Source organism: Natator depressus, chromosome 11 (assembly GCF_965152275.1).
Source record: "Natator depressus isolate rNatDep1 chromosome 11, rNatDep2.hap1, whole genome shotgun sequence".
Taxonomy (NCBI): Eukaryota; Metazoa; Chordata; order Testudines; family Cheloniidae; genus Natator; species Natator depressus.
The window spans coordinates 58,491,861-58,505,594 of NC_134244.1; the positions used below are offsets into that span (position 1 = coordinate 58,491,861).

Sequence of the window (13,734 nt, forward strand, 5' to 3'; positions counted from 1 at the left end):
CCATTCAATTTAGAGAGGAGAATGAGAGGCTCGGTGCAAGCTTTTGGATGCTGCAACCATGCAGAGGCCCAGGCAGCACAGCAATGCTGAAGAATGAAGAAAACAGACAAGACAACATGCAGGAAAATCTCCCTCTAGTCAGATCCCAGATACTCAGGAAAGTTCTCACTGGAGTGAAGTCTTTCACCTCAGTAAAATACACCTTAAATATATACAGTTATCCCACTGCATGGTAGTTTTCCTCTAAACACTACCCTCAGAAACGAGGGAGAGTGCAGTTCAGTTCCCTATACCCCTTATTTGGGGCAGAGAACCCAGAAAAAGTGGTAGGTTTCTTCTTTTCCAACAGAACAGTAACAATCAAAACAGCATCTTTCTCCTAAACAGCCCCATAACTGGACTAAAATCCTGGAAAGGAAGGAGCTTGTGAGAAAATGACAAGTCAACCACACAGCTTTTGTCTTCAAGTTTCTCAACATTTTCTATAGAATTAGTGCTTCTCTAAAGAATGCACTTTTTATGTGACACAGAAGTCAATATGAAGTAGATCCTGCAGAAGTAATTCCTTTATTTTGGGATTTTTTCCATGTCAGCTTTCCCCCTACTGTTATCTACTGGCCACAAATGACCGTGTATACCTACTGCTACAACCAACGAGAAGAGTATCAACACACACAACCCTTTTAAAAACACATCCTTTCTGCGGCATCACTAAGCCACCTCTTGGAAAACAGCAGAACATTTCATGTATTGGTTCCAAACACTAGTTTAAAAGGGATATTTATACTGTTTATCCTTCTCATAATTAGATGCATAAATAAACTTGAATGAAAATGGAATTGAATGAAAGGGATTACTAGGGTTCACCAAGAAAGATCTTTCTCGTTTCACGCTGTTGTCAGGTAGGACATTGTCCCTCAATTGAGGATATTTGCTAATTCAAGTTTTCAGCAAAATTATCATCATCAATAAATTAACAAGGTCATGTACAGAACATGCAAAAATCATCATGTAAGTATTAGTAGTCAAATCTGCTTTAGCTCTATGGTCACTTTCCACCCCAGAATATTACTGAGTGGCAGAGTTTATACAGTTTGAGCAAACAGGCAATTGTCAGCTTTCTATGTTCAGCTATCTGTTCAAATATTCTTCACTTTCATATCCAGGAAAACCATGCAAAGTGATGCAGACTCCAAAGGAACAAGTCAAATGATATGGATGTTTTTAAATAACTCAACTGTTAGAAAGGGAAGACTACATTCTGGGCAACCATTTTTAAGGAAGGTTCTCTGCACAGCTGAGGACTTCTCCATATCCTTCAGGACATGCACATGCAATGGTCAGGTACAGTGAAATAAGACGAATCAGAACAAATGGAGTACGGATGGGGTAGGGCTCTTGTTTACTGAGCATGCTCAAACTCACTACGCACCAGGGAGCAGATTTTAAAACTTCAACAGCATCGTGTTTTTGTAAGTATCTTATTTTCTAAAGAAATGGGATGTTGTGACCCTCATTCATTACGGGCTGATTCACTGCAGTGGGTTCCATGGTAACAATACATCAAATCTAGAAGAATCTCAGATTTTTGATTCCACAAGGACACCCCGAAGGGTATGCAGTACATATGAAACAGTCTGCAAATACTTTCTCTGTTTCAGAGAAATTGTGACCTTTATAGCTGTTGGAAATGCCAAAGGAATGTTCACACAGAAAAGAAAACTTAAATTACAGAAACAGATTAGGAAGATCAGGACTCTCGCAAATACATTTTCAGCTAAAAGCCCAGGGAATTAAGCACACCACCACCAAGAGAAGTCATGAATCAAATTCACTGCATGAAAGCATACCTCTTACCGAGTACAGATGATAAGTTAATAGACTCACTAAAGGAAAATGAACCTCTATCAGACAACCCACAGAATACTACATGTGGCTGCAAGGGCAGCTGTTGCAAAATCCAACAGCATACACCAAGAGAACCTGTTTATGAAGAAAAATGGTCAGTGTTTTAAAGTGGCTAGAAACGTGACAACTTGATTCCATTTAGGGGATTGATGTAGTTGTTTATAGCCAGTCCACTCACGCAGGCTAACAACAAGATGGTGAAGCTTTAGTGAATAGAAGTGTGGGGAATTTATTCAAAGCAGAACACTGGGAATCTACATCTTAGGCAAACCCAACTTTAACAGTGACAGGAAATTCACTTTGGAATTTTGAAACATTGTTCCATTACTATCTTGTTAATCTAAAGTTGTAGTAAGATTCTTTTATACCCTAAAACGGATTCATCAGGTTTTCTGAACTGGGCTCATGCTCATTTGGTGCAGTATTTTTCTCGCAAATATTAGAGTAAACATGCTCAGTAATAGGAAATTTCCAAGCAATCTCAACGCTCTTAGATGCTGCCCTTGCCTTTTCGTTAGCCATGCCAAGCTGCCTTTCACCACACAGAGATGCAAGCCCCAGGCCAGCCCACATGATAACAAAAGGTAGTACCTGACCTGGTGCTAGGTATATAGGGGATGTGTGTATTGCAAAGAGGAGCTAATACACCCTGGGGTAGTGGAAACACGCACTAGAATGGAAAGAAGTTCTGCTTGGGGATAGGGAGCCAGGATCTTCCTCCGGCAACTGCCTCACTGACTTCTGCCTCCTCTCTGTCCTACCCTCTGTTGTGGCTGCTGCCAAGGTGGGCTCCGGTGAGCCATGCTCAGGGGTCCTGCGCACCAGCACCTCCCCCTCTTGCTCACGTTTGATCCCTAGGTCTGTGGAGCCGTGTTGGATCGGGGAGCCAGGAATGCTTGAGTCAGCCTCGTTTGAGAAGTCAAAGCCATCTGGGATTCAACACATAAAATTTTAGTGCTTTTCTGTTCCTTTCTAGGCATTCCAATCCAGGCAGGGAAAAGAGAAGATGTATGTGGACATGGAAAAACAAAAGCACTATCCACACTTAGGGCTGATCTACACTGCACTGCGGGTTATAGGGGGTGCAAATTGCAGAGTGCACGGAAATGGTGTGTTCTAATTGCTCCATGTGAACACTGCTGGAGCAAACTAAAAGGTACCTAAGCTTTTGAAAGAGGAGTATGTTAAATGCGAACTTTGTACCTTTTAGTTCATGCCAGCAGCATCCACACAGGACATTTAGAGCACACCATTTTGGTGCACTCCGCAATTCACACCCTTATAGTCCACACTGTATGCAGTGTAGACATAGCCTTACTTATATACACACATGCACATTTGTGTGCACACCCACAGAAAAAGGAAGATCAACTATATTGTATATGTGAGAGACTGGCAAATGAACAAAACAATATCAGTGGTAAGGACAAACATGACTTAAAATCTGCAAAACGGTAACGTTTTCTTCCAGACTTGGGCAGCCTGACTTGACAGATCATGAAGCACTCTGGTTCTTGATACATAAAAATAAACTGTAAAAGAAGGGACAGGGGTTTGAAACCAGGGATCAAGTTTTCCCTCTGCGATATTTTAAGTTCCCACTTTTTACTTTCAGCCGTTTATGCAGCTTTTTCAATGGATGTTTTTATACATGCAGGAACACAAAGTTTTTAAATATGACAGTGATTTCTAAGCAAGCTTTTTGCCACACTTATACTGAAGGTGCACCTGACCATGTCAAGAAAAAACTACCACCACATCTATTTTTCTTCCTTGCAGAGTTAAATACTATTCTTAGCAATATAAGTATCCATCAAGAAAAACAGGGGACTGAAGGGGAAATGAGATAAATTACCCAAAAGTAGTTCAGGAATTTTTCTCTAAGAACAAATGGTCTGATTTAGAGGTGCACAATTCAATCTCCCACAGACTTAAGTGGGATCGGTGGTTGCTCAGCACCACTGAAAAAGTCAGGCCAATAGTACTTCTTGCACTAATTACAGATGGGAGGCAACATGGTCTAATGGACTGAGTGTGGGACTGGGAGCCAAGAACTAATCGCACATTGGCCATTGATACTCCATGCTACGCGACATGGAAAAGTACCTAACCGCTCAAGCTTCTCCATCCGTAAAAGGAGGTAACATTTACTTACCTACCTCACAGGAGTGCTGTGAGGTTTAAAGAGTTCATGGCTATGCAGTGCTCTGAAAAGTTGTAAAGCACTATATATATTGTTACAAAATACTGCTGTTTTAAAAACAATTAAATGAAACTATTCTGCCAACATTCAGATTCAGAAACTAATTGGTAACGATAGAGATGAACACAGTACAGTATGTTATTAGCGGCACTGTGGGACTGCTCACCTTCTCTCCTCCATCGATGGCGGCGGATGGAAGCTGTCGTAATGGCAGTCCGAGAGATCCTGGGCACTGTAGGAGTAACCTCCACCTTCAGCACCTTCTGGCCTTCTTGCGACACATCAGGGGCATCAAAGGGCAACGAGTTCTTCATGGCATTCGCAACCTACGGTAATAGTAAAATCCTGTGCAAATTCACCACCCTCAACTATATTAAGAGCAGTGCCAGATTTCTTTGTCAGACTGGATGGGGAGACAAAGATTTGGCAACAGCATATCAGGCTACCACACAGACATGGCAGCGACCTCAGGACTTCATGTTTCATGACCACTGACAGGCTCACTGCAAAGCTGACATACCTGGACTATAGAGGACTTCCTTCTCCCTAGGAAGGTTTGAGCTTCCCCATTCTCATTTCATTAAATGATTTATTTGTTTTGCTGCAGATTCACTGCAGAAAAAGAGAGTGTTCCAACAGAGTCAGACTTCAAATGAAACCCAGTAGTACTATCCTTCAAGAATGAGGTCACAATCCATGTCAATGCAAACAGCACAAGTGCAATCAATGGCTACATAAATAAAAGTAGTGTTACCGTCAAAGGTCACATGATTAGCTCTCGATCTTCAACTACCCCTTTGTCAGTTTTCTACAAAATTTTAGAGAACTGCAGCATGACAAGCTCCACAATAAATTGTTCTCTACAATCAAAGATAGGTACTAGAACTGATGATAAAGCTGGAGCTCTATTTTGCAGCTCTAAGAGAGAGAGCAACTGATCTCTTCCAGCTTTGAGACTTAAAATACTATTGTAAACATAAAAGCAGCTGTAAAAATGGCATTATGGGCTTCCACATGTATTGTCTTTCAGTAACTTCCAGAGGAAACCTCCCAGTTTACAAATAAAAAGATGGCTCTTCTAATAGTCAAACTAGGCTAGGAAAGTCAAGTTGGGTTTTTTGCAGCATGTGCACCATCACCGGTGTAATAAACTTGCAGTCAACATTTCAGAATTTGGTTCACAACTTTTTTTAATAGATGAGAAAAATAGAATCCAGCTCATCATCTGTGGCTGTGTTGACTTTGCAATAGTAACACAATAATAAAATAATGAATACTTTTCACTTACATATCTTAATTCAAGGATCTCAACATTTATTAAAACTTCCCCTAATAAAGCAAGCTGATAGTATTCAAAGGGGAGCGATAAGTTGAGTAACAAGGTATTGTTTCCCTAGTTATTTTTCTGCCTTTAATCTCACTCAGTCCCATCCTATACAGCAACAATTGCTATTATAAGTAGGACAAGCTTTTTTCTGCAATGTAGTTAACAGGCATTACGAAGAACAATGCTGTGTAGTCACCCAACTGTTTTTTTCTTGGATCATTTAAAGTCGTCAGTGATTTATCAAAAGTCGAGACTGCAGAGACAGAAGTATTTTAAAGACTGAAGTTTGTATTAGGATGTATAACAGAACTGCAAGACATGGCCCTTTTAAAATCAAGTAATTTATTTGGTTGCTCATGGCAAAGATATGCAAACATCCATGAAATATATTTTAAAATTGACAGAACAAAACCCGGAGATGGATAGTCCAATGTCAATTCAACTGAAATCCAGATTAACTGAGGGCAGGTCTACACTACAGCTGGATGGACACTCTGAGATCAATCCACCAGCAGTCGATTTAGCGGGTCTAGTAAAGACCCGCCAAATCAATAGCAGATTGCTCTCCAGTCGACCCCTGTACTCTACCCCCAACAAGAAGAGTAAGGTACGTCGACAGAAGATTTTCTCCCATCTATCCCCCGTAGTATAGACCCCACGGTAACTTGACCTAAGGTACGTTGACTCCAGCTACGTTATTTACGTAGCTGGAGTTGCATAGCGTAGACTGACTTACCACGGTAGTGTAGACATAGCCTTAGTACACACCTTTAGCAAGAGGTTCTACTGTGACATAGAGGCTCATTGCTTCCAACTGGCAAAGGGTCCATGACTCTCAGCAACTCCTACTAGGCCTGACAAACTCACTATACCTAACACACTGCTTTCATAGCATATCCATAAATAGTGTCTTGTAAAGTATCAGATGAAATGCCCTACACTACCAGCACTCCCAGCTATCTTCGAGACACCACTGACTTCCTGAGGAAACAACAATCCTTTGGTGATCTTCCAGAAAACACCATCCTAGCCACTGTGGATGCAGAAGCCCTCTACACCAACATTCCACACAAAGATGGACTACAAGCCATCAGGAAGAGCATCCCTGATACCATCATGGCTAACCTAGTGGCTGAACTTTGTGACTTTGTCCTCACCCACAACTATTTCAGATTTGGAGACAATTTATACCTTCAAGTCAGCGGGACTGCTATGGGTACCCGAATGGCCCCTCAGTATGCCAACATTTTTATGGCTGACTTAGAACAACGCTTCCTCAGCTCTCGTCCCTAATGCCCCTACTCTACTTGCGCTACATTGATGACATCTTCATCATGTGGACCCATAGAAAGGAGGCCCTTAAGGAATTCCACCAAGATTTCAACAATTTCCACCCCACCATCAACCTCAGCCTGGACCAGTCCACACAAGAGGTCCACTTCCTAGACACTACAGTCCTAATAAGTCATAGTCACATAAACACCACCCTATATCAGAAACCTACTGACCGCTATACTTACCTACATGCCTCCAGCTTTCATCCAGACCACATCACACAATCCATTGTCTACAGCCAAGCTCTAAGATACAACCGTATTTGCTCCGATCCCTCGGACAAAGACAAACACCTACAGGATCTCCATCAAGCATTCTTAATACCTACCTGGTGAAGTGAAGAAACAAACTGACAGAGCCAGAAGTCACCTACTACAAGACAGGCCCAACAAAGAAAGTAACAGAATGCCACTAGCCGTCACCTTCAGCCCCCAACTAAAACCTCTCCAGCACATCACCAAGGATCTACAACCTATCCTGAAGGACGACCCATCACTCTCACAGACCTTGGGAGACAGGCCAGTCCTCGCTTACAGACAGCCCCCCAACCTGAAGCAAATACTCACCAGCAACTACACACCACACAACAAAAACACAAACCCAGGAACCAAACCCTGCAACAAATCCTGGTGCCAACTCTGTCCACGTATCTATTCAAGGGACACCATCATAGGACCTAACCACATCAGCCACACCATTAAGGGGCTCGTTCACCTGCACATCTACCAATGTGATATATGCCATCATGTGCCAGCAATGCCCCTGTGCAATGTACATTGGCCAAACCGGACAGTCTCTACTCAAAAGATTAAATGGACACAAATCTGACATCAGGAATCATAACATTCAAAAACCAGTAGGAGAACACTTCAATCTCCCTGGTCACTCAATAACAGACCTAAAAGTGGCAATTCTTCAACAAAAAAACTTCAAAAACAGACTCCAACGTGAAACTGCAGAACTGGAATTAATTTGCAAACTGGACACCATCAGAGTAGGCCTGAATAAAGACTGGGAGTGGTTGGGTCATTACAAAACCTAAACTTAATTTCCCTCTACCGTTACTCACACCTTCTTGTCAACTCTCTGAAATAGGCCACTCATTACCACTTCAAAAGTTTTTTTTTCCCCCCCTTGGTATCCTGCTGTCAATTGAATTGTCTCGTTAGACTAACCTCACACTTGGTAAGGCAATACACATCTTTTCATGTATTTATACCTGCTCCTGTATTTTCCATTCCATGCATCTGATAAATTGGGTTCTAGCCCACGAAAGCTTATGCCCAAATCAATTTGTTAGTCTCTAAGGTGCCACAAGGACTCCTCGTTTTTTTTTTTTTTTTTAAATGAAAGCTGGTCATTGTATTGTTGTGAAATGTATGTACTGTACTGACATTTAAAATGTTTTGTTTAGAAACTGTAGTATCTAAAGTCTGTAACTGGCACAGCTGACAAACAGATTTCTTCCAGACAGGAGATAAGGTGCGTCTGTCAAATGGAAATTGAGCATTGAAAGCCAAATCTGCATACTGCAAAACAGGCAGATGGGAAGATGCTGGAGACTGGTACCTACAGGGGGTTGTCTTGTCTCTGGGGTGCAAAGACAATGGAGTTTGGGGTATAAGAAGGAAGCAGAGGGACCACTCTTTTATTCTGCACTTGAGGGGGTGACCAGGCAGTGCGCTTATGCCCATGAAAACAAGATCTCAAACAACGTTGGCTGAAATGATGTAAGGAAGTTCTTAGATGAGAAATTGCTTTAGACAAGGTTAGCTTGTTATAGTTCAGTCTAAGTCTACCAGAAGTGTGTTATATTTTTGTTTTGTTTGTAACGTGTTATTCTTATTGCCTTTTCTCACTATCTCTTAAAATCTTTACCTCTGTTATTAAACTTATACTGTATAACCTCAGAATTATGATCACCTTGGGAATGGAGGTTGTTCATAACTCTGAACAAAACATTATGGTTGTTCTTTCAAAAGTTCACAAATGAACATTGATGTAATACAGCTTTGAAACTTTACTATGCAGAAGAAAAGTGCTGCTTTTAACCATCTTAATTTAAATGAAACAAGCACAGAAACAGTTACCTTGTCAAATTTTTTTTAAAACTTGCCCTTTATTTTTTTAGTAGTTTACATTTAACACAGTACTATACAGTGTTCGCTGTTTTCCCCCATCCTAACTCTGCTACCTTGTACTCTTCTGGTTCCAAATGAGGTGTGTGGTTGACTGTTCAGTTTGTAACTCTGGTGTTTGTAACTGAGGTTCTACTGTACTTGTTTTCACGATAAGTAGATTATAGTGCTGTGTTATCTTGGAGCGGATAGTCATTTGAATCAAACAGGCTGGTGCGTGTATACTGTTCCCTTGGGAGCAGGGAACCTGGTAATTGCTGTGAGTGTCCAGTGACAGGGGCTGGATTCTGGAGTGGCTCAGGGGCTGGAGTCCAACAGTTGTTAAATTGTAAGGCAAAGGAAGGGTTGGTAGAGCCCTAGGGTGATCGCTTGAATGGTTGAAAGACTAGTGGCATCTGGGAGCTGACACCTCGCTACCACAAGAAAGACTCTCTCTCATCAGAAGCAAAGGGTTAACAAGGTGACTTGCAGTCCTGGGCACCCCAAGAAAGTGTCACATCTACTTTTCTGTTAACATGTTATTTTAGTCCATACTCTATTTTTGCTCTATACTGAAGAGAAACACAGGAAAATGCATTGTTTAAACTGTGAGAAATCCTTTGTCTAAATTTCTGTGGTTGTATCAAATATTTTGTACATAGTTATGAATAAATACTCCTTTGTGAAGAGTTCTGCCCAAGAAAGGGAGGGTAAGTAGTAGCTGTGATATCTGAACTGCCTGTCTTGTTTAACAATACAGTAACTCCTCACTTAAAGTCATCCCGGTTAACGTTGTTACATTGCTGATCAATTAGGGAACATGCTCGTTTAAAGTTGTACAATGCTCCCTCACAATGTCATTTGGCAGCCGCCTGTTTTGTCCACTGCTTGCAGGAAGAGCAGCCCGTTGGAGCTAGCTGGGGCAGGGGGGGGAGCTTGGAACCAGGGTGGACCGGCAGCCCCCCTATTAGCTGCCCACTCCCCTAACTTCCCTGTGCAGCCGCCGCCCAGCAGGCTATCAATTGCCAGCAGTTCAGCTGTCCCTCCCCCCCTCCAAGTGCTGCTCCTGCCCTCTGCTTTGGAGCTGCTCCCTGGAGCCTCCTGCTTGCTGTGCAGGGGCCTAATGTCAGGGTGTCCCCATCCACCCTGAACCCCACTTACTCCATCTTCCATAGAGCAGTGGGGACACACGACAGGGCTCAGGACAGAGGGAATTTTCTGGCAGCAGCTGCCATCTCAGCTTGCTGATTAACTTAAAAAGGCAATGTACTTAGAGTGGGGTCAGCTACTTAAAGGAGCAATGCACATCTCTTTCACACACACAGGGTGTGTGTCTCTGTCTGCCATGCTGTCTCCCCTCTCTACATTCCTGCTGCCTTGTAGAGCATGAGGCTACATGAACAACAAGTTAACCCTTGAGGGCTCAGCCAATTGCTAGTTCATCATTTAGCAGTAAGGCATTCCCTGGGAAATATCCCACCCTCTGACTCCACCACCTCAACCAAGCTTCACAATCATTATCATCTAACTAACCTCACAATCATCATTGCTGCATACCAGTATTAAATTGTTTGTTTAAAACTTATTGTGTGTGTGTGTGTGTGTGTGTGTGTGTGTGGTCTTTTGTCTGGTGAAAAAAATTTCCCTGGAACCTAAGCCCCCCATTTACATTAATTCTTATGGGGAAACTGGATTCGCTTAACATCGTTTCGCTTAAAGTCGCATTTTTCAGGAACGTAACTACAACCTTAAGCGAGGAGTTACTGTATTAACAATTTTAAACTATAATCCTATTGTTCCCCATGATTGAGGAAATTCTGGTAGAGGGTAGTCTCTCCTCCCAGTTTATTGGCACAGCATAAAATTCTCTACAGGGCCCACAAAAGGTCTGAACAAAAATAAGTCAGTAGGGTAGTCATCTGCCCTTTGGAAAAGTGTAATAGTTTATCTTGGAAACCTCCCAAGTGAAAAGAAAGGAGAATTTTACACAATGTGTATGGATGTTCTCAAGAACAAGCAGAGTAATACTATTGTAAAGTTTACAAGCTTCTCCTCTTTCCCTTTTTTATTACAGTTGGCCACGCTGCCATCCTCTCATCATCCAGGCATGTAACCTGGGGATTATTTTTGACTCCTCCCCCTTCCTTGCCTCACACATGCAGGCCATTTCCAAATCCTGCTGCTTCTTCCTTTTCAGCATCTCCAAAATTCTCTCCATCCACAGAGCCAACTCTCTCATTACATTTGGTCTTGATTATTGCAACAATCTCCTCTGGCCTCCAAACACACACCCTGGCCCACTTCAGTCCATACAAACCTGATCTTCTTTGCCTGTTGTTTTCATCATGTAACATGCCTTTTCAAATCCCTCCATTGGCTTCCCATCTGACATAACATAAATTTTAAGATCCTTCACACCTTCAAAGTTGTACATAACTCTGCCCTTCCCTGCTTTTCCTTCCTTGTCAAGCTTTGTTTGGTCTCACCCCCACACCCTTTTTGTTCTGCTATTGCTCCCAACCTCATCCACTTGGTTTGTGAGCGTCTCTTGCAATCCCCTTCCATGCATTCCCTGATGCATAGTATAATTTCCCTGCCTTCGTCTTCAGGGCCGTCCCTAGGGGGGTGCGGGGCCCTGAACAAATCAGCCCCACTCAGTGGCGCGCGGGGTCAGGAGCCCGGGAGTGCTGCAGCACCCCCCTGCACTCCTAGTTCCCGCACCTATGTCTTCTGGGACCAACTGTGGCAGCCAATCGCACCAGCCCTCAGGGCCCCCCAAAGCGTGGGGCCCGGAACGGTCGCCCTGATTCGCCCTATCCAAGGGACAGCTCTGTTCATCTGCACCCTGCCCATATTCCCTCTTAAAAACTCCTGCTGTGCTGCTTACAGCAAATCAACCTGACATGGATATAACATGTACATTGTTGTTCCCCTTCCCTCATCTCTGCCTGTTTACGTTGTCAGTACCTCAGAACAGGGACTGTGCTTAATCAGAGCTAATGAAAAATCTCAGTGCAAGAGCAGCACCAGAAAAATATGAACCACTAAGTGTGGAAGACTGACTGACAAGCACTTTCAACCCAGGTTGTGCTGCTGAGGGGAAAAGGAAGAGAGGACAAATCATGCAAGAAAAATAGACCTGGTCCAGCAGGAAAAACTCGCTAAAAAATCCACTTGCATCAGCCCCAGCCCCTCCTGGGAGAAAAGTGATGCAAAAAAGATGCATTGCCTAACTTTAAGCACTGAAATAGGCTTCCAAGGAAGACTGTGGAATCCCCAGGATTGAGCTTTAAGAACAGAAAGAAAAGGAGTACTTGTGGCACCTTAGAAAAGGAGTACTTGTGGCACCTTGGAGACTAACCAATTTATTTGAGCATAAGCTTTCGTGAGCTACAGATGAAGTGAGCTGTAGCTCACGAAAGCTTATGCTCAGATAAATTGGTTAGTCTCTAAGGTGCCACAAGTACTCCTTTTCTTTTTGCAAATACAGACTAACACGGCTGTTACTCTGAAACCTTTAAGAACAGGTTAGACCAAACGCCTGTCAGCTATAGTTTAGGTTTACTTGTTTCTGCCTCAGCACAGGGGCCTGGATGCATGATGACCTCTTGAGATCCCTTCCAGCCCCACATTTCTATGATACTATCCTGTCTTACTGCCTTACCATCCCAAACCAGGCCCATTAAGGCCAATGAGCAGTGATCCCAACCGGAAAGGCCCGAAGACACTTCCTGGCGGAAGCAGCATTCTGTCTCTGCAAACAGAGCCTGCAACTATCAGTGACAAAGCAGAACAGGCCACAGGCCAGAAACATCCAGCCTTTCCCATAAGGAATATATGCTCAGCCAAAGTTAGTCAAATAAAAGAAGCTGGGGAACCAAGCAGTGACAGTATGGGATGCGGCTCTTAATCAAATTAACAGGTCAGGGCATAGTGATGCTTGTCTCTTGCTTACAATCAACCATTTTGCCCAACACACTTTGCCTGAGGCTGTATGCTTACTGGGGAAGCCTGGATATCTGGCTTTGCACTAAAGATTGGGAGTTCCTTTTGAAGCATTGTGCAGAAGACCTGAACTGATATAGGGTAGGTGCTTGATGGAATGATAGAGAGGCACTCTTTAGTCCACAGTAGCTGGGCAGGAATATAGCATCTTTTTGCTTAACTTCCCACTGTGGAAGCCCCTCCCCCAACATTTTCTTTGCTGTGAGACTGGCACACGACATTTGGTTGCGGCCACTTAGCTTTTCTTCCTGGACTAAGTTATATTTCTTGCACTTACTTTTCCACCTCAGGTACAGCCCTTGGGCAACACTGCAGGCGTTTGTTTGCAGTCAGTCTTTTACCCTTCAATTGTTTTGTAGCTTACTGATGCTGCTATTTTGGTCATGTTTTCTGTTTAGAGGAACACAAAGGGACATAACCTTGTTTGTACAGGAGCACTGATCCACTGCATGGAGTTTTCTGAGAAGAAACACCAAATACAGTGGGTTGTGATGTTGCTCTTTTTAATGTAGACCAATGACATTTCCCGAACTATGCCAGTGCCCTGGTACAAATGTCTAAAAAAAATTAACTTTCACTCAAAGCTCTCCTGCATGGACTTCAGATAATTTGCTGTTGTCTTTACATATGCCAGAGGGGAGTGGGATTGAAAATCATGCGGGAGACTAAATGAAGTACTTCACTGAGTGACAGCAATTGCTTTAAATGTTATTTTAAACATGGTTTTATATTGCTGCTAGATTGCATGTGACTTCTGGAAAATTTAACTGGATGAAAGAGAATTGTTTGTTAAAGAACCAGAGGGGTCAACTACCTTAATACGGAGCAAGACAAGAGAC

The 13,734-nt window shown here is 42.9% G+C and overlaps 1 protein-coding gene across 8 annotated transcripts in view; it reads right to left on the minus strand.

Annotated features, from left to right (window-relative positions):
- HYCC2 (hyccin PI4KA lipid kinase complex subunit 2) overlaps nt 1-13,734 on the minus strand; it is a 96,361-nt gene that overhangs the window by 11,350 nt on the left and 71,277 nt on the right. For 6 of the 8 annotated variants that reach the window (XM_074967898.1, XM_074967901.1, XM_074967899.1 and 3 more), the window contains 2 exons: nt 4,278-4,437; nt 2,670-2,837 (listed from right to left, as the gene is read on the minus strand). In XM_074967898.1, the coding sequence (XP_074823999.1) occupies nt 2,670-2,837; nt 4,278-4,437 (328 nt within the window). The remainder of the gene's footprint in view (nt 1-2,669; nt 2,838-4,277; nt 4,438-13,734) is intronic. The other 2 variants (XM_074967904.1, XM_074967905.1) reach the window with 2 other exon arrangements.